This window comes from Vanessa tameamea, chromosome 8 (assembly GCF_037043105.1).
Source record: "Vanessa tameamea isolate UH-Manoa-2023 chromosome 8, ilVanTame1 primary haplotype, whole genome shotgun sequence".
NCBI classification, from domain to species: domain Eukaryota; kingdom Metazoa; phylum Arthropoda; class Insecta; order Lepidoptera; family Nymphalidae; genus Vanessa; species Vanessa tameamea.
Genome location: NC_087316.1, coordinates 6,901,300 through 6,925,861, shown reverse-complemented (window position 1 = coordinate 6,925,861; position 24,562 = coordinate 6,901,300). Strand labels below are relative to the sequence as shown.

The following is a 24,562-nucleotide window of genomic DNA, read 5'->3' as shown; positions in this document are numbered from 1 at the left end:
ATGTAAAAACGTACCTCTATATACCTAATCATAAAAAGTAGGTAAAGACAAATAAGTACCTGTGTTGCATTCTATTCTTGGATTTCCAGTGTATCCTGGCGGACAGGTACAACGTGATAGATGATCATCCGTTTCACAGAGCGCATTATGTCCGCAAGGCGATGCTTTACAAGCGTCGATACATTTTCCTCGTTGGCAGATTTGATTTTTAGTGCAATCAGAGTTAGATGAGCATTCTGCCTCGGGTGGATTGCGACAACCACTATCAGGTGCCCCACGGCCTCCATCCGGACAGACACAGGCCACAGCTCGTAAGGGTAGTATGTCCACAGTCTTACAGAAAAGACCAGCATCGCAAGCATTTCCTTGACATAAGTCGACGCACCGAGAGTTCACACAGCCAAGCGGTCGGGCACAGTCAGCATCAGTAGCACATTCATCCGAGAGCTGAATTGCAACACAACCGCGGAGGAATGGATCTCCACTATGTCCTGGTAGACATTCACATATGGGTAGATGACGATTGGGGGTGCAGACTGCACCTGGAGCGCAACTGCTTTCGGAGCATGCTGGTTGACAGAATCGGTTTAATCTATTACATATTTGAGTATCATCACAGTCTTCGTTATATTGGCATATTCCTGAAACGCAAGCTCGACGTGGATCACCCTGTGTGCCAGGTGGACAGCGGCAAGTGGCCACATGAGCGATAACTTCACAGACAGCATCTCGACCACAAGGACCTCCGAAACCACACGGGTCACGGCAATAGTTATTGATACAGCTCTTATCAAATGGACAGTCTTCGTCTGAAGTACATTCCGCTGTGGAAAAATTAAAGATATGTTATATATGTACATTTATTCAGCGCTAGGTAACATTTTCCAATTTTAATTGAGAATTGCACCAGAAATATTAAGTAGGTATATTTGAAATATAGTATATTAGAAATAAGAATGTTATAAAAATTGGTTTGAAATTTGGGTAATTTTAAGTGCCAAGGTCAAAATTTGATTGTTACAACCGTTTTGGAGCGAAAAAATTTTCTGGTTGCACGTAATTTTGAATCGGTGATATATTATATATTCTAGAGTATCATCATCAATTTAATCTATGCTTAAATGCTCAAGCTAAGCAATATAGTTATATGCATATGGATTTATAATTAATTAAAGAATACGGCCTGGCAAATGACTAATAATATTTATAAATATACAATATAATATAAGAATATAATTTTCTATAGGCATTTTTAAGACATACAATTTTCTAGTACGGTATTATAATATTGTTACGTAGCCGAACAAAAACAGTTTTTTCGACAGAACGCCAACATAGTTCAGCCATTTTGTACAATATATTAACAAAAATTTGTATAAAACTTCCTCGTTTGTTTCTCTTTGTAATAGGGGTAATCATGTTAAAATCCATTGAGTAGTTTAGAAGAAGTAAGCGGAGATACAGACACAGGTAAACAGCGACTTTTATTAATACATACTATTTATGGATATAAATAAAGATATTGAATCTTTTATGTTTTTTTTTCAAAGCTAATTTAATTATTCATTATAAAGTATTACACTTACTTATTCTATTTAGGTAATTACATTGTTAAGCAGACGTCAAATATGTAACAACATTTTGATAATTAATAAACTGGTAATATATACTTACGTATATAACAAGAGCGAGCCGGGTCACCGGCGGTTCCAGGTGGGCAGCGGCAGCGAGCGCGATGTGCATGAGCCTCGCACAATGCGCCTGCACCACAAGCGTTTGCGCAAGCCGACACGCAGCGCTGACCTACACACGCCTCTGCTGCGCCGCATTCCTCGTCAGATAAGCACATCGGCCCAGATACACCTGTAGCAATATATTTGTTTTTTTAGAAATAGTACATTTAAGGCTATAATTCAAATATATAGAAGGTGTGCATATGTTAATTACTTGGTGTACATGCGACGTTTGGATCTCCCTGTAGTGGCGGAACACACGTGCATGTGACGCGGTGAGCGCGAGCGTGACATTCTGCTCCAACACCACATGCTCCCGATGCACATACGCTTTTACACTGTCGGTCTAAACATTTTTCTTCGTCACCGCAATCCGTGTCTTCTGTGCATTGTCCGCCTTAGAAAGTACATATTTTGATAAGAAAATACAACCCGTTATGACATTTAAAAAGAACAGGTGATAAAATTTTCAAATAATATTTTACGAGGTGACATGCGATGTGAATCTTAAGTTATCCGATGCCGAAAGAATAACACATGTATTTACAAACAAGAAATGGTGTGTATTATACATTGTAAAAAAGGCGAAAAAGATTTTTATACACGTACGTACAAATTATTTTATGACCTGCGTATAGTCTCGCCTGTTAAACCACTTGCATATCTTTTTATAAACCTATTGATTAAAATAGTAAAAAAAAAATATTAATTATTTATTAATCAATATCATTTAATTTTTTCTTGACTTACGAGGACTGCATTGGATCGAAGCATCACCAGTCAAGGGTTGGGGACATTCGCATACTAGGGTGCGGAATGGTAATGTATTTGCAACGCGACACACGGCTCGAGTTCCACAAGATGTTTCTTCACACGGATTCTTACAGTTTCCTTGTAAGCAGGCCAATCCCGGCCCACATTCTGCATCGTTTCCACACTCAAATTCGTCTTGCACTGATAATAATTAATATGAAAATTTAAAATAATTTACAAACTATTTCTCTGTATTTAAATAATTACAAAATGAATAGAGCAAACCTGTTTTGCATTCAATCTGAGGATTTCCTCTTGTGCCGCGTGGACATTCACATGTCGGGTTATGACGTATGACGTTGCAGATAGCGCCAAGCGCACAAGCTCCGGAACAAGGATCTTGACAAACTTTTCCTTTACAAGCTAACCAGTTCGGACAATCTTCATCAATAGTGCATTCGTCTTTGCGACAGCCTACCCATGGATCTCCACGAGTTCCACGAATACATTCGCAAGATGCCACGTGACCTCTCGTAAAGCACTGAGCTTCAGAACCGCAACGCATGCGTAGGCACATTTTGATACAGATGCCGCTTTCGCAGCCCTCGTCGTCAGGGCAGTCATTATTGCTATGGCATTGAGCTGTCACAAAAAAGGACAAGTATAAATATACTATACAAACGATGGTAAAGAATAAACTTTATTGTATAATTACAAATAAATATTGTATATACCTGAATGGCATCCTATATACGCGTCACCTTCATAGCCCGGTAAGCAGGCACATCGGGCTCTATGTTGTTTAGCTAGGCATCGAGCATTTATGCCACAATTTGTAAGTACACAGACAGATGTACATCTGGAATCGACACAAACTGCGCTATCGGCACACTGTTCATCGTGTAAACATTCAGGTACCGGTGGCGCTACAGTGACGGTAGTGATTTGTTCACAACGCACAAATGGATAACCGGTATAGCCAACAGGACACGAACAAACGGCAGAATGTCGAACTCCTGTGCATATTGCATTGATACCACAGGCGTTTATGCAAGGATCGGAACATTTTTTATTAATACACGCTCGGTCACCGGGACAGTCATCATTGACTATACACTCAGGGTAAGAGCAGAATCCATCACGGCATGTTCCGTGTGGACCACAAGGGTTTGGATCGCAAGGATCGAATACCGTTGGACTCGTTGGTGGTGTCTCTAAAAATAACATGTTTGTTCAATAAGTATTTTTTGAATTATAATTATAATTGTTTATTATTTATTAAAATGTTAATTATTTATTTACCCCTGAGTCTGCAATCTAGGAATGGATCGCCTGTGGTAGAAGGTGGGCATGAGCATATTGGTGCATGATCGAAAACGCGACACAAGGCTCCATTTCCACAAGCACCAACGCATGGGTCGATACATTTATTACGAATACAGGCTCGATCACGAGGACATTCAGAGCTGACAACACATTCCGGTCGACAACCCGTGGAGCCTGCATCTCCCATCGTTCCACTAGGACAGGAGCACACTGCGTTGTCACCGACTGCGTTACAAAGTGCGCCAGGACCGCATGGAGACGGTTTGCAAGGAGGAGCTACATAAATAGAAAAAATATGTATAATAATTCCATAAAAAAATATATTTAAATGAATATATTAAATAATATGAATTATTAACCTGTTGTTATGATATCACATTTTTCAAATGCATTTCCTCTTGTTCCTGATGGGCATGAGCAAAGTGGTATGTGGTTTATTGTTTCGCACTCCGCACCTATTCCACATGTACCTTGACAAGGGTCACGGCAATGTGATCGGATACAAGCGCGATTAGGAGAACAGTCCGAGTCAGCAATACATTCTGGCCTACATCCGGTGTACGGGTCACCGCGCAAGCTTGGCTCACATTCGCAAGACGCGCCATTCCCCCTTGCGCGACATATTGCGCCGGGACCACAAGGAGATGGATTACATAGGTCTGGTTGTTTGGCTGAAAAACGTAGGTATTTCTTATGTTTTATTAAAGTTAAAAGTGCAAGTAAGCAAATCATATAACAAGCATTTTTGCTTAGATTCTGCATAGAGGTCACATAAAAAAAATTACGACTCACTCAGTTTCGCAAGTAAAACCCATGCCTAAGTTTTAAAAGCGAAAACAAAAGTTTGTCGCAATCTTAAATCCTTAAATTCATTTTCACTAGCAATATATTTCAACATGTTATAATCAAAAGCAATCTTCCAGTTAAATCTATCTTACGAATATTCACGGTGGGTAGACATTCAATAAGAGGATTTCCGCTAGTGGGTGGGGGACACGTGCAGCGTGGCTCGTGAGCAACTGCGGTACAAACAGCATTAAGACCGCATGCTCCGGGACAAGGATCAGTGCAATGTCTATTTAAACACATGAGGTTCCAGGCACAGTCGCTAGATTTAAGGCATTCAACACGACAGAATGGAGGAGCGCCGAGATATCCAGACCGGCACTGACAAACACCATTAATGCAATCAGCATTAGGTCCACAGTTCGGACACGGTGACTTAATTTCAGGTTCCAGTTCTGTAACTGTTTGAAATAGAAAACGCAATCATTTTAAAATTATATTATGATATAATAAAATACTATAAATATAATACTACTTTCTCTAATGTATATATTACCTTCCAAACATCGAGTAAATGGATCGCCAGTATAATGACTGGGGCAGCTACAAATTGGAGAATGTGAGTTGGTATGACAAATAGCATGTGTGCCACAAGAGCCAGGACAAGGGTCACGGCATTTATTATTACGACAGGCAAGACTCGGTGAACAGTCAGAATCAACTCGACATTCAGGTCGGCAGCTTGGCGGTTCTTCGTACATCATTGATCGACAAGAACAATGGGCCACTGTGCCCGCTGCCCGACAAACGCTATTCGGTCCACATGGATTTGGTGAACATGGATCTGTTACTATTGGCGCTGAAATATTAATAATATTGTATTTTATATTGATTCACTCGAGCTGTTCGAATTCAGGGAAATTTTAATAAATAAAAAATACTAACCTGTTACACGACGACAAGCAATAAATGGATCTCCGCGTAATGGCGCTGGACATTCACATATAGCTAAATGATTATAGACATTGCAGATAGCGTCTGTACCACATGCATTCTTGCAGGGGTCTATACATTTGTAATTGATACAAGCAAACTGTTTTTGACATTCATTATCTGTTGTACATTCAGGTCGACATTCAATATAACCATTGCCATAATATCCAGGTATGCATGAACAAGTTCCATTATCACATAAAGCATTGATACCGCACGGTGATGGAGTACAGGAATCCGGCTTCGGTACTGGCTCTGCATCTATTTATATTATGACAAATATTAGATTAAGGTTATAAAATATAGCTTACACTAAAATGTAAAATTTTTCGACATTTGCTTTAGGTAATTATAAAGAAATGAAAATTAGTTTAAGAAAAAAGAAGCAAAAGTGTAATAAATTATGAAAAAATACTTTTTAACAACATTATTGCAATAGATGTAAATATAACACAAATATACCTTTTTCTATTTCGTAACATCCTACGAATGGGTCTCCTCGATAGCCTATTAGACATGTACAAATTGCCAAATGATTAGACGCTCGGCACTCTGTATTGCTGCCGCATGATCCAACGCAAGGATCAACGCATTTTTCGCGTACGCAAGCCTTATCTCTAGAACAATCTTCATTAATTGTGCATTCCGGAGAACAACGTGGAGGAGAGCCAAAGTAGCCTGGCTTACAACTGCAAGAGGCTGACCCATAGATGTCTTGGCAGTAAGCAAACGGCCCACAAGGATTTGGTTCACAAGGACTTGTAGCTACTGCTGTCATTATTATTTCTTTGGTACATCTTGTAAATGGATCTCCTTCAAAACCTTCGAGGCAAGTACAATATGGACTGTGACGGTGAACTCGACATTGAGTATTTTCGCCACACGTGCCAGTACATGGATCAACGCATTTTAGCTTAATGCACGCTCGATTCAGAGGGCATTCTGAGCTTGTCACACATTCAGGTCGACAATTTGGTGGACTACCTTGATATTCAGGTAAACAAGTACAAATCGCTTGTTCGTTGATAGTCTTGCACGTACTGTATGGCCCACATGGAGAAGGAGTACATGGGTCTGTTGGTTTATCTACAAAATAATATTTTGATTATTATTTTCAATTTCATAAAAAATGTTTAGATGAAATTTAGTCATGTTATTAAAAAGAATCAAATACACATACCTTCTTTTAGAGTACAGCGATCATATGGATTGCCAATATAACCAACAATACAATTACATTTGGGCATATGGTTAACTGTTTGACATTCAGAATCGATTCCACAAAAACCTAAACATGGGTCCTGGCATTTATTATTGAGGCATGCCAAATTTCGTGAACAATCAGAGTTCAGTAGGCATTCGGGTCGGCATCCTTCGTACGGGTTACCAAAGAAGCCACTTATGCACATGCAACTAGCAGCATTATTTCTTTCCTGACATAAAGCGTTCGGGCCGCATGGATTAGGCGAACATGGCTTAATTTGTTCAGGTGGCCTTTGTATTGATACTGGAATATAAAATGTATGTTTAAAGAACATATATACATTATTAAGTAATAAATACAGTAAGTCTTCAAAGTTTTATTCCTTCAATTTATGTCATAACCATAAATACCTTTTATCGGACTGCATAGATCAAATGCGTCTCCTTCATAGCCGGATTGACACGAGCACAGTGGTGAATGACTGACAACTCGACAAATCGCATTTTGTCCACAAGCACCTACGCACGGATCGACGCATTTATTATTAATACAAGATTTATCAAAACTACATTCACTGTTTGTGATACACTCTGGACGGCAAAATGGAGGACTTCCAATATAGCCATTTAAGCATGTGCAAGAGGGCGTCTCGCCGACTTGTCGACACTGTGAGTTAGGTCCGCATGGTGAAGGCGTACATGGTGTTCTTATTGGGGGATTATTATCTGTAATTAATAATAGTAAATTTAAGAAATGAATATTAGTAGATATTGAATGAGGAAATAAAATATATATAATCATGAATATATTAATTTTATATAGTTACGAATTAGATAAACAAACTGTGTATATTTATACTACGATTCATTCTTTTTTGTAAAAATAGACTGGAAGTGTGGTTAAAGTCTACAGTCACAGTAAATGATCAACCACGCACTGTAAGAAACACTATTCATCCCTATGCCAATGCGCCACCAAACTTGGGAACACATAAGGAGGATATTATTTTCCTTGTATCTGTAGTTACATTGGCTTACTCTTCCCCTCAAACCGAAACACAACAAAACTGTTTTTGGCGGTAGCATATATGACGTGTGGGTGGTATCTACCCAGATGGGTTTAGCACACAGCCTTCTACTACCAAGTAAACAATACTGTTCAACATTAATTTGAAATACAGTTGCATTGCATTAGAACTGGTTATAGGAAAACACTTTTTTTATTAGCAATTAAATTCAAATCATTTGTTTTCGGTCCACCTTATATCAAAACTCTTTTCTACTTATATACAACCCGATTGGGTAGCCTTGTTTATGGGGGTTCCTATACATAGTCCATGTCACATATATTTGAAAAAAGTCTCACTATGCCATTGCTTTATACTTGATACCATATAATTCGTGCAATATATTTCAACTTTTATATATGCCCATAGTAAACTATACTAAACTTTTTATTCCACAATTACATGTGACAATTTATCAATTTGTTTATCACTGACTCGGTTTTTTTATTAGGATTATAAAACAACTTCAGACTTTCATTTGAAGTAAATAGAAAAATACTTACATGTTATTTCCAAACAATTCGTAAATGGATTGCCAGTAAATCCACTTGGGCAATAACAAATAGGATTGTGATTATGAATCTTACATTCCGCATTAACACCGCATGATCCGCGACAAGGGTCCACGCATTTTTGATTAGAGCATGATAAAACGCTTGAGCAGTCTGAATCAACTAAACATTCAGGACGACAAGATGGAGGTATTCCAATATAGCCTAAAATACATGAGCAAACTGCTTGTTCCTGCATAATTCGACACTGACTGTTAGGACCGCAAGGAGACGGAACACAAGGATTTTTCTTTTGTTGCTCAACTAAAATGAAATAAAATATTATTAATCAACTAATAATAATTAAAAAACGTTTCAACTTAGGTAAATGATATCTTTGAATTGTGCACTTTACCTTTGTTTGTTATACACGAAAAGAATGCATTTCCGATGGTATTTGGTGGGCAACTACACAAAGGAATATGATTATACACATCGCAGATAGCATTATTCCCACATAGGTTTGTACATGGATTCATACATTTATTATTTAAACATGCTAGATTTGATGCACAGTCTGAATTATGAGTACACTCGGGTCGGCAACTCAAGTAAGGATTGCCAAAGAAGTTCTTTCTACAAGTACAAAGTCCGTCGTTACAATCCGCGTTCGCTCCACAAGGACTAGGATTACATTTGTCATATAGAGCAGGTGAATGTTCTGAAAAACACACAACAATTAAACGTGATATAAACAAATATATATAGAAATTTTAATAATTTTGACGACGGATATATATATATATATATAATAAAATAATCTCACCTATAATTTCTGTAACGTGACAACTTTCAAATGGATTTCCTGTATATCCTTCTATACAACTGCAAATAGCAGAGTGCTGATGGACTTGACATACGGTTTGTAGTCCACAAGAACCAACACAAGGATCTTTACATTTGCGGTTGATGCAAGCTTTGCTTGATGGACAGTCAGAGTTAACAGTGCATTCTGCTCTACAGTTTGGTGGAACTCCAATAAAATTGTCTATACATGTGCACATTGGTATCTTATTAATAGTCTGGCAGATTGAATTCAAACCACAAGGAGAAGGTGAACAAGGATTTTGATCGGCAAGTGGAGTTTCTGTAAAAAAAATGTCATCTCATAAAGGCGATTTTTCTTATGTTAGTAACTAGTTATAATAAAAATGATGTGTTCTTACTTTCTATTAAAATGCATCTGGTGAATGGATCCCCTTCATAGTTTTCGCGACATGAACAAATTGGTGCATGATTAATTACTTTACATTGAGCATTTTGTCCGCATACACCTATGCATGGATCAATACATTTTTGGTTTATACAGCTCTTTGATTTTTCGCACTCTGAATTGACCGTACACTCAGGACGACAACTAGGCGGTGCTCCAATATAATTCGCTATACAAGTGCAAGAAGCTACACCGTTATTATCTTTACAAATGCTGTTGCTTCCACAAGGGTTTGGTATGCAAGGATTTTGTGGCACAGGTTCTATAAGAAAATTGATTAAATTATTTAAAATTCGATCATTAAAATATCTAATAAACAAAAAAAATAAAAAACAAAGAAAAAGACATACCCGGTTCATTGATAATAATATGACAATATGCGTACGGATTTCCAGTGTACCCAGAAGAGCATTTGCATGATGGCAAGTGGTTTATGACTTCGCAAACAGCAGTTGTTCCGCATACACCTGGACATGGGTCTTCACATTTGTTATTAAGACAAGCCTTATTGAAAGGGCAGTCAGTGTTGGTAACACATTCGGGTCTGCAAGTCTCATAGGGATTTCCAAAATATCCAGGTTCGCAAGCACAAATGGCAGCATTATTTTTAGTAACTCTACAGCGAGCATTAACTCCACAAGGAGTTGGATTGCATGGGTCTTGTGATATTGATATTTGTGGTACTTCATAGCATGATAAAAATGGATCTCCTGAATAACCATCTTGACAAGAACACATGACGGTATGAAGTCTCACTCTACATACGGTATTGATTCCACATGATTCAGGGCAAGGATCTTTGCACTTGTAATTAATGCAAGTCTTATCAGTTTGGCAATCTTCATTACTCATGCATTCTCGTTTACAATTTGGTGGGTTTCCTTCAAATGTAGGTTGACACGAGCAAATATATGAATCACCAGTAAGTGACGCTTTACATATGCTATTCGGTCCACAAGGCGAAGAGGCACATGGATTACTAGGTAGTTCTTCAACAGGTTGTACTGAAAAATATGATATATTTATAGCCATATCAGACTTATAATGTAATAAAAAGGTATTGGAAATGTATATAAAATTACCGTAGCAGTGCGTGAAAGGAGATCCTGTATATCTTGGTGGACAAGAGCATATGGGATTGTGATTGTTTACGTTGCATATAGCGTTGGAAGCACACGACCCTGGACATGGATCTTGACATTTTCTATTAATACAAGCCAACGATGGAGAACAATCAGTGCTTTGAATACACTCAGGTCTGCAACTAGGTGGATTACCTACGAATCCTTGAATACAAGAACAAACTGCTTGACCGTTTGTTTCTCTGCATATACTGTTCGGCCCGCATGGAGACGGTTCACAGGGTTTGGTAACAGGTACTAAAAATGTTAAACAGTTATTAAGCTTATAAATTATTGGCGTAATTGACTATTTCTTACTTGCGATATGAAGTCGATTAAACTATAGTCTATTTTTAACCGACTTCATAATAATGAGGTTCTTAATTAAATCTTTAGTATGGCCGCGATTTTCTCAAAAACGATTGATCTGATTTGGATGAGACTTTCGTTATTAAATGCACTAGTTAAGGTTTCATTTATTATGATCGTGTATATGTATGTGTTTTAACTATTGAACTATTGTTTAAACTATTAAACCAATATAGGTATTACATCTTCATTTTTTATTAGGTCGAATACAGTTTATTTTTGAACTCGGGTTCTTTTTTAAAATATTTTATTATATAATTTGGTAACTGGTATTGATATTCATAGCACAATCAGTGAAATACAGAAGAAAAAAACTGAAATTAGACGTATTGTTATGTTTATGTAGCAATACTTACTTTTTATATCATTGCATTCGTAAAAAGCATTTCCAGACATTCCACTTGAACAACTACATACAGCCACGTGGTTATACACATGACATTCAGCATTGATTCCGCACATGTCGCGACAAGGATCAACACACTTGTTACGTAAACACGTTTGAGTGAGAGGGCAATCTGTGCTGAGTACGCACTCGGGGCGGCAGCTGAAGTATGGGTCGCCGTGATATTCTGGCAAACAACTGCATTCTCCGTTGTTACGACAAACGGCGTTTGGACCACACGGTGATGGATTACATGGATCGATGTTTTGGACTGGTTCTGTAATTTAGATTTTTATTAATTACCTGAATAACCATTTTTTAACTATTAAATTGATTAACATTAATATAAAATTACATTAATATTTAAAAATAAGTTTATTCAAAATTAGTATTTACATTATGCATTGCAAATTGTCGTATTTATGCTAATGAGTAGTAAGTAATATTGTATACCTGGTGCTTTAATATTGCAAGCTACAAATGGATCACCATCATAGCCAACGGGACATGAGCAAACGGGGACGTGTTTCACAACGTTACAAACGGCTGTTATACCACATGATCCTAGACATGGGTCGACACATTTCATATTAATACAAGCTTTGTCGTTACTACAATCAGTGTTTAGAACACATTCGGGTTTACAATTAGGTGGACTTCCAATGTAACCTGCGAGGCATATACAAGAAGGTATTCCACCTGTATCTCTACACTCGGAGTTAAGTCCACACGGGGAAGGCACACAAGGATTTACTGGTTCCATCAATGTAGTTTCAACTTTAATTATTTTATGACATATTGAAAATGGATTTCCCGTATATCCTTCTTTACAAGAGCAAATAGGATTATGTTTTATTGCCCGGCAGTCAACATTAATTCCACATCCTTTGGGACAAGGAGATATACACTTCAAGTTTTCGCATGCTTTGTCAAGAGGACATTCCGAGTTTGTAATGCATTCTGGGCGGCAGTCGGGCGGAGATCCAAGGTATCCATTTAAACACGTACAGATAGCTATGCCGTTCTGATCTTTACATAGACTGTTTGGTCCACATGGGGATGGATTACAGAGGTCAATTTTTTCCACTAAAAAGTATTACATATTTAATATATTTATGAAAATGTATAATATTATTATGAAAAATGCATTCAATGTATCGAATTAAATATATTACGAAGTAGCAATGAGAAATACGAAGGCCGTATATAAATATAAAATACTCAACTATTTTTAAAGATCTTAATATAAAATTTACATATTTACTTACTTTGTGGTTTAAATAAGCAAATTTTGTATGGATCTCCATAGTGTTGATCTGGACAGCTACAACTAGGTATATGATTAACAACATTACACAATGCATTCACACCACATGATCCGGGACAAGGGTCGTGACATTTATTCAGGTGACAGGCTTGATTAGATGGACAATCTGAGTTTAATAAGCATTCCGGTTTACATGCGACATAAGGATCGCCAAAATAGCCTGATATGCATGTGCAAGATCCAATATCATTCCGTTCTATGCATATAGCATTAGCGCCACAAGGAGATGGAACACACGGTGTTGGCCTTTCTTCATTAATTTGCGCGACTTTCATTGAGCAAAATACGAAGGGATCCCCAGTGTAACCATTTTCACATAAGCAGCTTGGTGTATGGCTTACAACTCTGCACTCTGCGTTGATGCCGCATGAGCCAGGACAAGGATCGCGGCATTTTTTATTGATACAAGCTTTACTAGTATCACAATCAGTATTACTAGTGCATTCAGGTCGACAATTTGGCGGGAAACCGATAAATTCAGGCAAACATTTACAATCTGCTCTATTTTCATTTTCTGTACAAAGTGAGTTAGGTCCACAAGGTGAAGGCAAACACGGATTAATTTTAACTGGTGGCAGTAAAGCTGAAAATTAGAAATATTATTATTATTATTGATACCTATTAGAAACGTATATTTTTGTGATAAAAGATCACGTCTGTCTCTTTATAATATTAATCATTTCAATACTTACGAATAACTTGACAAACTGAAAATGGATCTCCCGAAAATCCAGACAAGCAAGTACAAATTGGGTTGTGTTTGACAACGATACATTGAGTGTTGCGTCCACATGCTCCAGGACAAGGGTCTATACATTTTTGGTTAGAACAAGCTTGATTTAAGTGACAGTCCGAGCTCACTGTACATTCTGGACGACAGTTCGGAGGACTACCAACATATCCTTGAACGCAAACACATACGGCATGTCCATTTACTTCTCGACACTGACTATAAGGTCCACATGGTGAAGGTTGACACAAATTTGTAGACACAGGTTCTGAAAATAAATGAATTATAATGCTACTTATTTATCATTTATATTTAATATATGGTATCGTTATAATACGCACCTATCATTTCATTACAATAGTTGAAAGGATCGCCTGATGTTCCAGAAGGACAAGAGCAAATTGGTATATGATTAATAACTTCACAAGAAGCACCACTTCCGCATGTTCCAATGCACGGGTCTTTACATTTATTTCTTATACAAGCTTTGGTACGTTGACAATCAGAATTCAAAACACATTCAGGTTTACATCCAAAGTAAGGATCTCCAAAGAACTCCGGCAAACAGGAGCAAACACCTTCATTGCAGACGGCGTTAGTTCCGCAAGGTGAAGGAGAACATGGATTACTCGTTTGGACGTCTGAAATTGTAGGTAATTGTACTAATTATATACATCAGTTATTATAAAAAAAGGTATATGCTTAGGATTGCTTTGAAGTAGCCTTTTACTCATTATTTTAACCTTTTAAATTCGAATAATCGAAAGTCGAAGCAATATTTATACATCATTGTACAATTTCTGATCTATATATTAAAAAAATATTATTTAACATTAGCATCTTAACATAAGCCTTAAAATAATAATAAAATATGGTTTACATACCATTCAATTCAAAATTGCAACTTGTAAATGGATTGCCGGTGTAACTTGGTAAGCAAGAACAAATGGGTAGATGATTGTTAACAATGCACTGAGCATTCATTCCACATGCACCCGGACAAGGGTCGACACAGTGATTGTTTATGCATGCTTTATTGGCATTGCACTCTGAATTGACTGTGCACTCGGGTCTGCAACGTGGTGGCGTACCCATGTAGTTCGGAAGGCAGCTGCAGCGAGGTATACCGTTGCGATCCTCACACAGTGCATTTGCACCACAAGGCGATGGCAAGCAGGGGTTGATATTATTTTGAGGTGGTAAAATCGACGTAGGATCTAACACAAAATATGGCGCCGTTAACAAATATGCAACAAAAAGTAAAACAATTCAATACAATCAATTACAAAAAAAACTTACAAGGCATGCAATATGAGAACGGATCTCCAGTGAAATGTTCTTGACAAGAACACATAGGGTTATGCGCGATAACTCTGCAATTAGCGTTTCGACCGCATTGGCCTACACAGGGATCAACGCATTTTCGATTAACACATGCTTTATCACTTCCACATTCGCTGTTGATTGTGCATTCAGGTCGACAATTTGGTGGAATTCCCATATATGTGTCGCTACAACTGCAAACTGCCTGAGAGTTAACCTCACGGCACTGACTATTGGGACCGCAGGGTGACGGAATACAAGGCGTAACTTTGACAAAATCTGTAAAATAACACGAATATATAATCAATTACCTATTAATATGCAGTATTGGTAGTATTGAGTTTAAAATATATGCTAATTACCTTCGACTTTGTCTATACAGTATGAATAAGCATCTCCTGTTAGACCCGTTGGACAATGACATGACGGCAAATGATTTACAACTTGACATATTCCATTTGGTGCACAGATACCAGGACAAGGATCTTTACATTTATTTTGAATACAGGCCAATGTGGGGCTACAGTCAGTGTTTATAACACACTCTGGTCGACAACCTTCATATGGGTTACCAGTAAAATCTTCGAGACATGTACACGCACCAGCACCGTTTCTTTCTGAGCATTCCGCATTAAGACCGCAAGGAGAGGGTTCACACGGAGAACTATATTCAATAACAGAATCTACAAAACAAAACCAACATAGATTTGTACATTATTTTACAAAAAAAAAACAAAAAAAAATTGAATTTTTTTTTTTATTTTACCTTTGACAGGATAACAAGAGCTTAGCGGGTCACCAGTCTGACCATAAGGACACGAACAGATTAATGCGTGACTGACAACTTTGCAATCAGCATTGTATCCGCATGTTTCAGGGCAAGGGTCTTTACATTTTTGGTTTATGCAAGCCTGATTGGTTGGACACTCAGAATTACTTATACACTCAGGACGACAGGCCGGTGGAGCTCCTATATAATTGACTTGACAAGAGCACGATGGAGACTCTCCAATTACTTTGCAAACTGAGTAAGGTCCACAAGGAGATGGGGTACAAGGATCTGTCGGACCCAATGGAGCTGATACTGTAAAGGTTATGTACATATTAATAATATAATAAAGTCAATATTTTTGTAGCACATTCTAAATACAATATCAGTAAACTTTTGCTATAAATTAATGTTATTAAATAATTGTTATTAAATATAAACATACCTATCGGGATGCAGTTCGTGAATGGGTCGCCCGTATATTGAGCAGGGCATGAGCAAATAGGATTATGATTAATGACTTCACACCTTGCTCCATAACCGCAGCTACCTTTGCAAGGATTTATACATTTTTGATTATTGCAGGCTTCATCGCGAGGACATTCGGCACTAATTGTGCATTCTGGTCGGCAAGATGGTGGACTACCGATGAAGTTTGGTAAACATGAGCAAATAGCTTGGTTATTAACTGTTCGACACTGGCTATTTGGTCCGCATGGACTAGGATTACAAGGATTCACATGAGTAACTGTAACAAGAAATTGCATTACAGATCTATTTTGCTTGAATAATTGTCGTTATGTGTATATGTTTTGTAATACTACTTACTTTCAACTTTGTAACACTCTCTAAAAGCATTACCAGTCATTCCTTGTGGACATGTGCAAATCGGAATATGATTGTAAACATTACATTCTGCAGTTGGAGCACAAGCTTGAGGGCAAGGGTTCATACATTTATTACTAGAGCATACTTTGTCTGGTGAACAGTCCATATTTGTTACACATTCAGGCTTGCAACCTATGTAAGGGTCTCCATAATAATCAATTAAACAAGTGCATATTCCATTGTTACATTCGGCATTAAATCCACATGGAGATGGATTACAAGGATCTTGAATAATAATATCTAAAAACATTTTCAAAATATATATTATTTTAGACAAAAGAGAAATAGTAACAATTATATAAATAAAAATGTAAAAATTTTACCTTGTACTGGCGGAATTAAAGTGCATCTAGTGAAAGGATCTCCAGAAAAGCTTTGTGCGCACGTGCATGCTGGGAAATGGTTAAATACAGTACATACTGCATTTTGACCACAACTGCCAGGACATGGATCGCGACATTTCATGTTCATACATGCCATGTTTGATGGACAATCTTGATTAATGGCACATTCGGGGCGGCAATTGGGAGGTAGTCCTTTGAAGTTCGACATACAAGAACATGATGGTATGCCATTTATATCTCTGCAAATGGCGTTATCTCCGCACGGATTAGGCAAACAAGGTTCTTTAGGTGTGTCAAAGAATACTTGAGCTGAAATAAAATTGAATTACAATAGTAAAAAATATAAAAATAGGAAAACGTTTAAATTATTTTTCATTGAATTTACTTACGTTGTTGATAGCATCGAGTGAACGGATCCCCTGTATAACCAGGTTTACATGAGCATACAGGGCTATGGGTAAAGACTTTGCAGTCTGAGTTTATTCCACAATGACTAGGACATGGGTTTGTGCACTTTAAATTAATACAAGCTTTATTACTCGGACATTCCGAACTGACTGTGCATTCTGGCCGACATCCAGGAGGGGTGCCAAAATAATTAGGCATACATGAACATGCACTTTGACCATTAATTGATTGACATACACTATTTGATCCACATGGATTGGGAAGGCATGGTGTAAGAGGTTCTGAGCTTAATTCTGGAAAAAAAACATATAGTTACAAGTAAGCAGATACAATATAAAAAAAATCGACATATACGTAGATTTTTTGTAATTGTAATTACCTTTCATAATAACGCATCTTTGGTATGGTTCTCCGGTGTAACCAGGAGGACAAGTACAGACTGGTAAGTGATTTACAGTTGTACAGATAGCCATTGGGCCACATGTACCTGGGCAAGGATCTTGACATTTATTTCGAATACAGCTTTTGTTTGGCGTGCAATCTGTATTTACTGAACATTCAGGACGACAACCTTCATAGGGGTTTCCAATATAATCAGCCAAACATGTACAAGAACCTGCTGAGTTATGTTCCTTACAAATGGCGTTTGCACCGCACGGAGAAGGGTCACAAGGAGATGTTCTTTCAGGGTCTTGGTGTTTTTGAAGTTGGCAGTTTGAAAATGGATCTCCTTCATATCCGTCATCACAGAAGCACATCGGTGTATGACTGACAACCTTGCAATTAGCATTTTGACCACAGGTATTGATACAGGGATCTTTGCATTTCTGATTGATACACGCTTGATTAGTTGGGCATTCACTGTTACTAGAACACTCGGGTCTACAATATGGTGGTGAGCCAAAGAAATTTGGCATACAAGCACATGAGGGCGCACCAGATACTTCTTTGCATATAGAATTAGCACCACACGGCGATGGTGTACATGGTAATGTATCAGCAATTACAGGATCTGTTAAGGAATAAGAAATTACAATGAGAAAATATAATTAATAAAAAGTTCTAATAAGAAATATGATAAACAGTACTTACTAAATCGTACACATCTAACAAAAGGATCCCCGGTATATTTGGGCGGACAAGTACAGATAGGATTATGTTTTACTACAACACATTTTGCTTCCACTCCGCAAGAACCCTTACATGGATTAATACATTTCTGATTACTACACGCCATATTTGGTGTACAATCTGAGCTAACGACACATTCTGGTCGACACAACGGTGGACTACCTATGTAGCTGGAAATGCACGTGCAAACAGCTTGTCCATTAATTTCACGACATTGACTGTTTGGTCCGCATGGTGTTGGCGTGCATGGGTTGCTGGTTATTGGAGCTAAAATATTTAAAAACGATCTAATAAGAGTATACATGTTTATATAGTTTTACAAAAACTGAATACATCATTACCATTATCAAATAAAGTCAAAATATCAAGAATGTTAAATTATACGAACACAAAAGTTAGAAACTACGATAAGACTTTGTGCATATCAAACTGGATAGGTACCACCCACACATCATAATGTATATTCTACCGCCTAACAAAAATACTTAGTATTTTTGTGTGTTGGTTTGAAGTGAGTGTGTCAGTGGTAACTACAAAAACATGAGACATATCATTATAATTCCCAAAATTGGTGGCGCATTGACGATGTATTTATTTATTATATGACTGGTCTTTTATATGTCTTAATAACAATTTCTACATTGCTTATAATTTTATGACTTAAAATGGACCATCCGAAAATAAGTGGTCACCACTGCCCAGAGAAGTTCGGACTGTAAGAAATGATAATCATTCATCATTCTTCCTATCACCAACGCCTCAACAACTTTGGTAGCTAAATTGTTATGCCCCTTGTGCCTTTGGGAAAATATAGAGAGTTAAATAAAAATGTCCATCTAAAACATTTTATAGTTTTAGTTGAATTAATCAAAACCAAAGCAGATAGTTAAATATATTATGTAACATAACCTAAAGTTACTAACCTCTGATTGGTTCGCAACCGTAGAAAGCATTGCCTGTCATTCCTTGCGAACAACTACACATGGGAATATGGTTCACGACAGTGCATACAGCTGAAGCGGAACATGCCCCAGGACATGGATCTGTACATTTATTTTTCACACAAGCTTTGTCTCGTGGGCAATCACTACTAAGAACACATTCTGGTCGGCATCCGATGTATGGATCTCCCTGATTTTCCTCTATGCAGTAACAGTCACCATCATTACATACAGCATTTGTTCCACAGGGTGATGGATTACATTTGTCGATTATATCAAAATCTGCACATAATAAATAATTTGTGTCGGTTAGATATAATAATAGAAAATACCACTTGCTTTAGCTGTCATCGAGGTTAATGTAATATTTATATAATTATGAACGTACCTGGCTGAGGTTTGGGAGTACACACGTTGAAAGCATCCCCTGTGTAACCTTCAGGGCATGTACAAATTGGTACATGTCTTGAAACTGTGCAAAGTGCTCCTATTCCACAAGAACCTTCACAAGGATTTTGACATTTTTGTTGAATGCAAGCTTGTGACGGCAAACATTCTGAATTAACGACACATTCTGGTCTGCAATTAGGCGGACTTCCAACAAAATTAGGCATACATGTACACGAAGGTATATTTCTGTTTTCTTGGCAAACCGAATTAGGTCCACAAGGTGACGGAACACAAGGGTTTTTGTATGGTTCCAAAACAGCATTTGCTATTGGAGCTAAAACAACAACAAGGATATTATTAATATTATTACGCTAAAAAGTTTACTTGCAAGCCGTTAACTTTTATCAACCAATAACTTACGCGGTAGAGGATTACATCTTGTAAATGGATCGCCAGTGTAAAGAGCTTTGCAGTTACAGATGGGACTATGATTAATAACTCTGCATTCTGTATTTATGCCACAAACATCAACACATGGATCGCTACATTTTTGGTTCAAACAAGCTTTATCTGTGGAACACTCTGTACTTATGGTACACTCGGGACGACAACCAGGTGGTGATCCTATATAATTTGGCATACATGAACAAACGGCTTGCTTATTTACTTCTTGGCAACGACTATTAGGTCCACATGGAGATGGTTGGCATACGTCGACTGCATCTTCAATAGTTTCTGGTGGAAAAGAAGTCATTTTAATATTAAATTTAATTTTTATTATCAAACAAACGTCAAAAGAATGAATATCGTTATATACTTACGTTTTTGTACACAGTATCTGAATGGATCTCCTGTAAAGCCTGTGTTACAAGAACATGAAGGAACATGGTTTATCACTTGACAAATAGCATTTGGTGCACAAGCTCCTGGACAAGGATCTTGGCACTTATTCACTATACATGCTTTGTGCGTAGGACAATCGGAATTTATCAAACATTCGGGTCTGCAACCATCATACGGATTACCCAAAAAGTCTGGTAAGCAAGTACAAGATCCGGCACCATTAAATTCTTTACATAAAGCATTAGCTCCACAAGGAGATGGTAGGCAGGGCGATGTTATCTCTTGTACAGTTTCTGTTCTGTGACATTCTACAAATGGATTGCCGGTATAATCTGCTGGGCATGAACATGATGGCGAGTGACTTATAACATGACATTCTGCGTTAGCTCCACAAGAATTTTCACATGGGTTAACACATTTTTCGTTAATACAAGCTCGGTGTGTTGGGCACTCAGAATTACTGATACATTCTGGTTTACAGTATGGCGGCGCACCAAAGTATCCTGGCTTACACGAGCAGGTTGGTGTGCCCAAAGCTTCTTTACAAATAGAATTTGGTCCACATGGTGAAGGAATACAAGCGTTGATTATTTCAGGTATTACTTCTTGATAAATACATCTCATAAACGGATCACCCGTATATGATGACGGACAAGAACAAATAGGATTGTGATTTATAACTTGACATTTAGCATTAATACCGCAAGCTCCTTGACAGGGTTTGATACATTTTCTATTAGAACAAGCCTCATCTGGCAAACAGTCTGTGCTAACGATACATTCTGGTCTGCAGGATGGTGGGCTTCCAATATATCCAACCAAACATGTACAAACTGCTTGTCCGTTTATATCACGACATTGACTGTTTGGTCCACAAGGGCTTGGATGACATGGCTGCGGTATTTCAACTAAAACAATAACACGTTAGAAAATTATTATCGTATGATTTTTTAAACTATTTTTATAACACTAGACTTTTAAATATTAACAATTTATGTAAAATTTAATTTAAGAAATATAAACGAAGCTGGTAATATATTTCATTCTTACCTTGTAGGATAGTACAGTGGATGAAAGCGTTGCCAGACATATTTTCGGGGCATCTACACATTGGTACGTGATTTATCACTTCACAAATTCCATTACTTGCACATACACCACTGTTGCAAGGGTTAACACATTTATTTTTATAGCAAGCTTTGTCTTGCGTGCAATCTGAACTAAGTATGCATTCAGGACGGCATTCAAAGTACGGGTCTCCTTGAAACTCAGGCAGACAGGAACAAATGCCGTTATTACATTCTGCATTTGACCCACAGGGAGATGGAACACAAGGATCATTTTCAACATCGCTAGTCACATCTGCAACTATTAAAAATTTAAATAAGTTAAAAAACAGGTATATGTAATATAATTGAAACAAAAATATAATATTTTTATAAACATGTTCTTACCTTGTAGCTTACATTCAATAAATGCATCTCCCACATAACTTTCTAGGCATTTACAAATAGGTGTGTGGTTTTTCACAAAGCATTGAGCATTAATACCACAAGATCCTGGACAAGGATCTTTACATTTATGATTTATGCAGGCTAAACTACTCGAACAGTCCGCGTTAATGACACATTCTGGCCTACAGTTCGGCGGTGCTCCGAAATAATTTTCCAAACATGTACAAGATGGAATGCCATTGTGTTCTTTACATTCGCTAAATGGACCACATGGTGAAGGTAAGCAAGGATTACGTTGCACTTCAGGAATATAAGCTTTAATAGGATAACATCGACTAAAAGGGTCGCCTGTGAAGTGTTCCATACATGTACAAATAGGGCTATGATTAATTACTAAGCAATTTGCCTTTTGCCCACATTGACCAGAACAAGGATTAATACACTTTTGAGCTACACATGCTTTATCAGAGGGACACTCGCTGCTGATTATACATTCGGGTCTGCAATTTGGTGGAGTGCCTCTGTACTCTGGCATACAGCTGCATATAGCTTGTTGGTTACGTATTTTACAAATGCTGTTTGGTCCACATGGAGATGGTTTGCAAGGATCAGAATCGATTTCAATTTCTGAAAGAACGTAAATAATAAGTAGTGATAACTTAAATAATAACAAAATTTAAATGAAAGCAAATATTGTTTACCTTGTCTCAAGAAACAATTTTGAAACGGGTTTCCGGTATAGCCAGGATAACAAGTACATAAAGGTGCATGGTTTACTGTTTGACAATCTGCATTCACGGCACACGTTCCTGGGCAAGGATCTTGGCATTTATTTTGTTGACATACTTTGTTAGACGGACAATCCGTATTGACAGTACACTCAGGTCGACATCCTTCATATGGATTTCCAAAGTAACCGGGAGAACAAACACAAGAGCCGATGTTATTGCGTTCTTTGCATATAGCATTGCTACCACAAGGCGATGGGGTACACGGAGACGGTTTTTCAAGAATCTGGATACTTTGTATTTGACAGACAACAAATGGATCTCCTGTATATCCTTGTGGGCATAAGCAATTTGGAGTATGGCTGACAACTTTACATTGCGCTAATGAGCCACACGCGCCTACACAAGGATCATTACATTTGTTGTTAATACAAGCCAGATGATTGGAGCATTCACTATTACTTGTGCATTCTGGGCGACAATTTGGTGGAGTTCCCATAAACTCTAACATACAAGAGCAAGACGGTGTATCATTTATTGTTCGACAAACGGAATTGGGCCCACAAGGTGAAGGAACGCACGGGTTTATTTGCGGTGGTGCTTCAACGGCTAAAATATTACAAAAAGTATGTTTATTTACACTGTTACTTTTCTTATGTTAGATAAAAACCAAAATAACAAGAACTCACATTTTATAATACATCTACTAAAGGGATCTCCAGTGAATCCAGTAGGACACGAACAAATAGGATTATGACTAACAACTTCACATAGCGCTTTAATTCCACATGCTCCATTACATGGGTTCAAGCATTTGTGATTGGTACAAGCCTTGTTTAATGGACATTCCGAGCTAGTTGTGCACTCAGGTCTGCAAGTTGGTGGATTTCCGATATATCCCCGTATACAAGAACAAACTGGGACATTATTTACTTCACGACATTGGCTATTTGGCCCGCATGGACTGGGATTGCATGGATTTGAAGGCATAGTAACTGTAAGTAAATTAAATATTATAAAAAGTATTAAAATTGTAAGCTATTATTTTTATCCAAAAAATATTGTAGTTACCTTGGACTACATTGCAAGAAACAAAAGAATTGCCAGTAAATCCGGCAGGGCAGCTGCACATAGGAATATGATTTACTACTTCACATAAAGCATTGGTACCGCATATATCTGGACATGGGTTATAACATTTTTTAGAGTTACAAATTAGATTTTTCGCACAATCTGTACTGATTGTACACTCTGGTCGACATCCAATGTAAGGGTCACCGTGATATTCTGGTAGACATGAACATTCTCCATTATTACATTCCGCATTAGATCCACATGGAGATGGATTACAGGGATCAATCTTTTCATCTATGAAAAATAAATACCATAATTAGTGTCATGTTAAATTTTACGATTGTAATGCATTTATAATATAAGTTTTACTGTACCTTGGAATGGCTCAATTTTGCAAGCAGAAAATGGGTCACCGTTATAGCCCTCAAGGCATGTACAAATTGCTACATGATTTATTACGAAACATCTTGCATTTTTACCACATGAACCAAGACAAGGGTCAATGCACTTCTCATTAGTGCATACCAAGGAACTGACACAATCTTGGTTAGTAGTACATTCTGGCTTACAATTAGGTGGGCTACCAAAGTAACTTAACGAGCAAGAGCAACTTGCTTGCCCTCCTACATTGCGACAAATAGCGTTAAGGCCACAGGGCGAAGGTACACATGGATCTCTTACGTCATCCAACTGAGGTTGCCGTACTGTAATA

General features: G+C 37.6%; 1 protein-coding gene across 1 annotated transcript in view; it reads right to left on the bottom strand.

The window, feature by feature from the left end:
• LOC113399940 (uncharacterized) overlaps nt 1–24,562 on the bottom strand; it is a 97,000-nt gene that overhangs the window by 5,358 nt on the left and 67,080 nt on the right. Inside the window, exons 84-128 of the mRNA XM_064215681.1 lie at nt 24,225–24,554; nt 23,848–24,144; nt 23,466–23,771; nt 22,750–23,385; nt 22,049–22,675; nt 21,645–21,962; nt 20,573–21,502; nt 20,172–20,486; nt 19,750–20,085; nt 19,344–19,643; nt 18,382–18,687; nt 17,669–18,301; nt 17,271–17,582; nt 16,861–17,190; nt 16,478–16,777; nt 16,095–16,397; nt 15,647–15,964; nt 15,243–15,563; nt 14,857–15,159; nt 14,442–14,774; nt 13,899–14,198; nt 13,520–13,825; nt 12,769–13,410; nt 11,954–12,586; nt 11,472–11,777; nt 10,708–11,004; nt 9,976–10,629; nt 9,579–9,887; nt 9,179–9,499; nt 8,768–9,073; nt 8,365–8,676; nt 7,206–7,520; nt 6,772–7,098; nt 6,054–6,677; nt 5,544–5,852; nt 5,155–5,457; nt 4,751–5,059; nt 4,172–4,483; nt 3,789–4,088; nt 3,221–3,700; nt 2,772–3,128; nt 2,484–2,687; nt 1,948–2,130; nt 1,675–1,863; nt 60–824 (exon numbers count right to left, since the gene is read on the bottom strand). Of these exons, the coding sequence (XP_064071751.1) occupies nt 60–824; nt 1,675–1,863; nt 1,948–2,130; nt 2,484–2,687; nt 2,772–3,128; nt 3,221–3,700; nt 3,789–4,088; nt 4,172–4,483; nt 4,751–5,059; nt 5,155–5,457; nt 5,544–5,852; nt 6,054–6,677; nt 6,772–7,098; nt 7,206–7,520; nt 8,365–8,676; nt 8,768–9,073; nt 9,179–9,499; nt 9,579–9,887; nt 9,976–10,629; nt 10,708–11,004; nt 11,472–11,777; nt 11,954–12,586; nt 12,769–13,410; nt 13,520–13,825; nt 13,899–14,198; nt 14,442–14,774; nt 14,857–15,159; nt 15,243–15,563; nt 15,647–15,964; nt 16,095–16,397; nt 16,478–16,777; nt 16,861–17,190; nt 17,271–17,582; nt 17,669–18,301; nt 18,382–18,687; nt 19,344–19,643; nt 19,750–20,085; nt 20,172–20,486; nt 20,573–21,502; nt 21,645–21,962; nt 22,049–22,675; nt 22,750–23,385; nt 23,466–23,771; nt 23,848–24,144; nt 24,225–24,554 (17,217 nt within the window). The remainder of the gene's footprint in view (nt 1–59; nt 825–1,674; nt 1,864–1,947; nt 2,131–2,483; nt 2,688–2,771; nt 3,129–3,220; nt 3,701–3,788; nt 4,089–4,171; nt 4,484–4,750; nt 5,060–5,154; nt 5,458–5,543; nt 5,853–6,053; nt 6,678–6,771; nt 7,099–7,205; nt 7,521–8,364; nt 8,677–8,767; nt 9,074–9,178; nt 9,500–9,578; nt 9,888–9,975; nt 10,630–10,707; nt 11,005–11,471; nt 11,778–11,953; nt 12,587–12,768; nt 13,411–13,519; nt 13,826–13,898; nt 14,199–14,441; nt 14,775–14,856; nt 15,160–15,242; nt 15,564–15,646; nt 15,965–16,094; nt 16,398–16,477; nt 16,778–16,860; nt 17,191–17,270; nt 17,583–17,668; nt 18,302–18,381; nt 18,688–19,343; nt 19,644–19,749; nt 20,086–20,171; nt 20,487–20,572; nt 21,503–21,644; nt 21,963–22,048; nt 22,676–22,749; nt 23,386–23,465; nt 23,772–23,847; nt 24,145–24,224; nt 24,555–24,562) is intronic.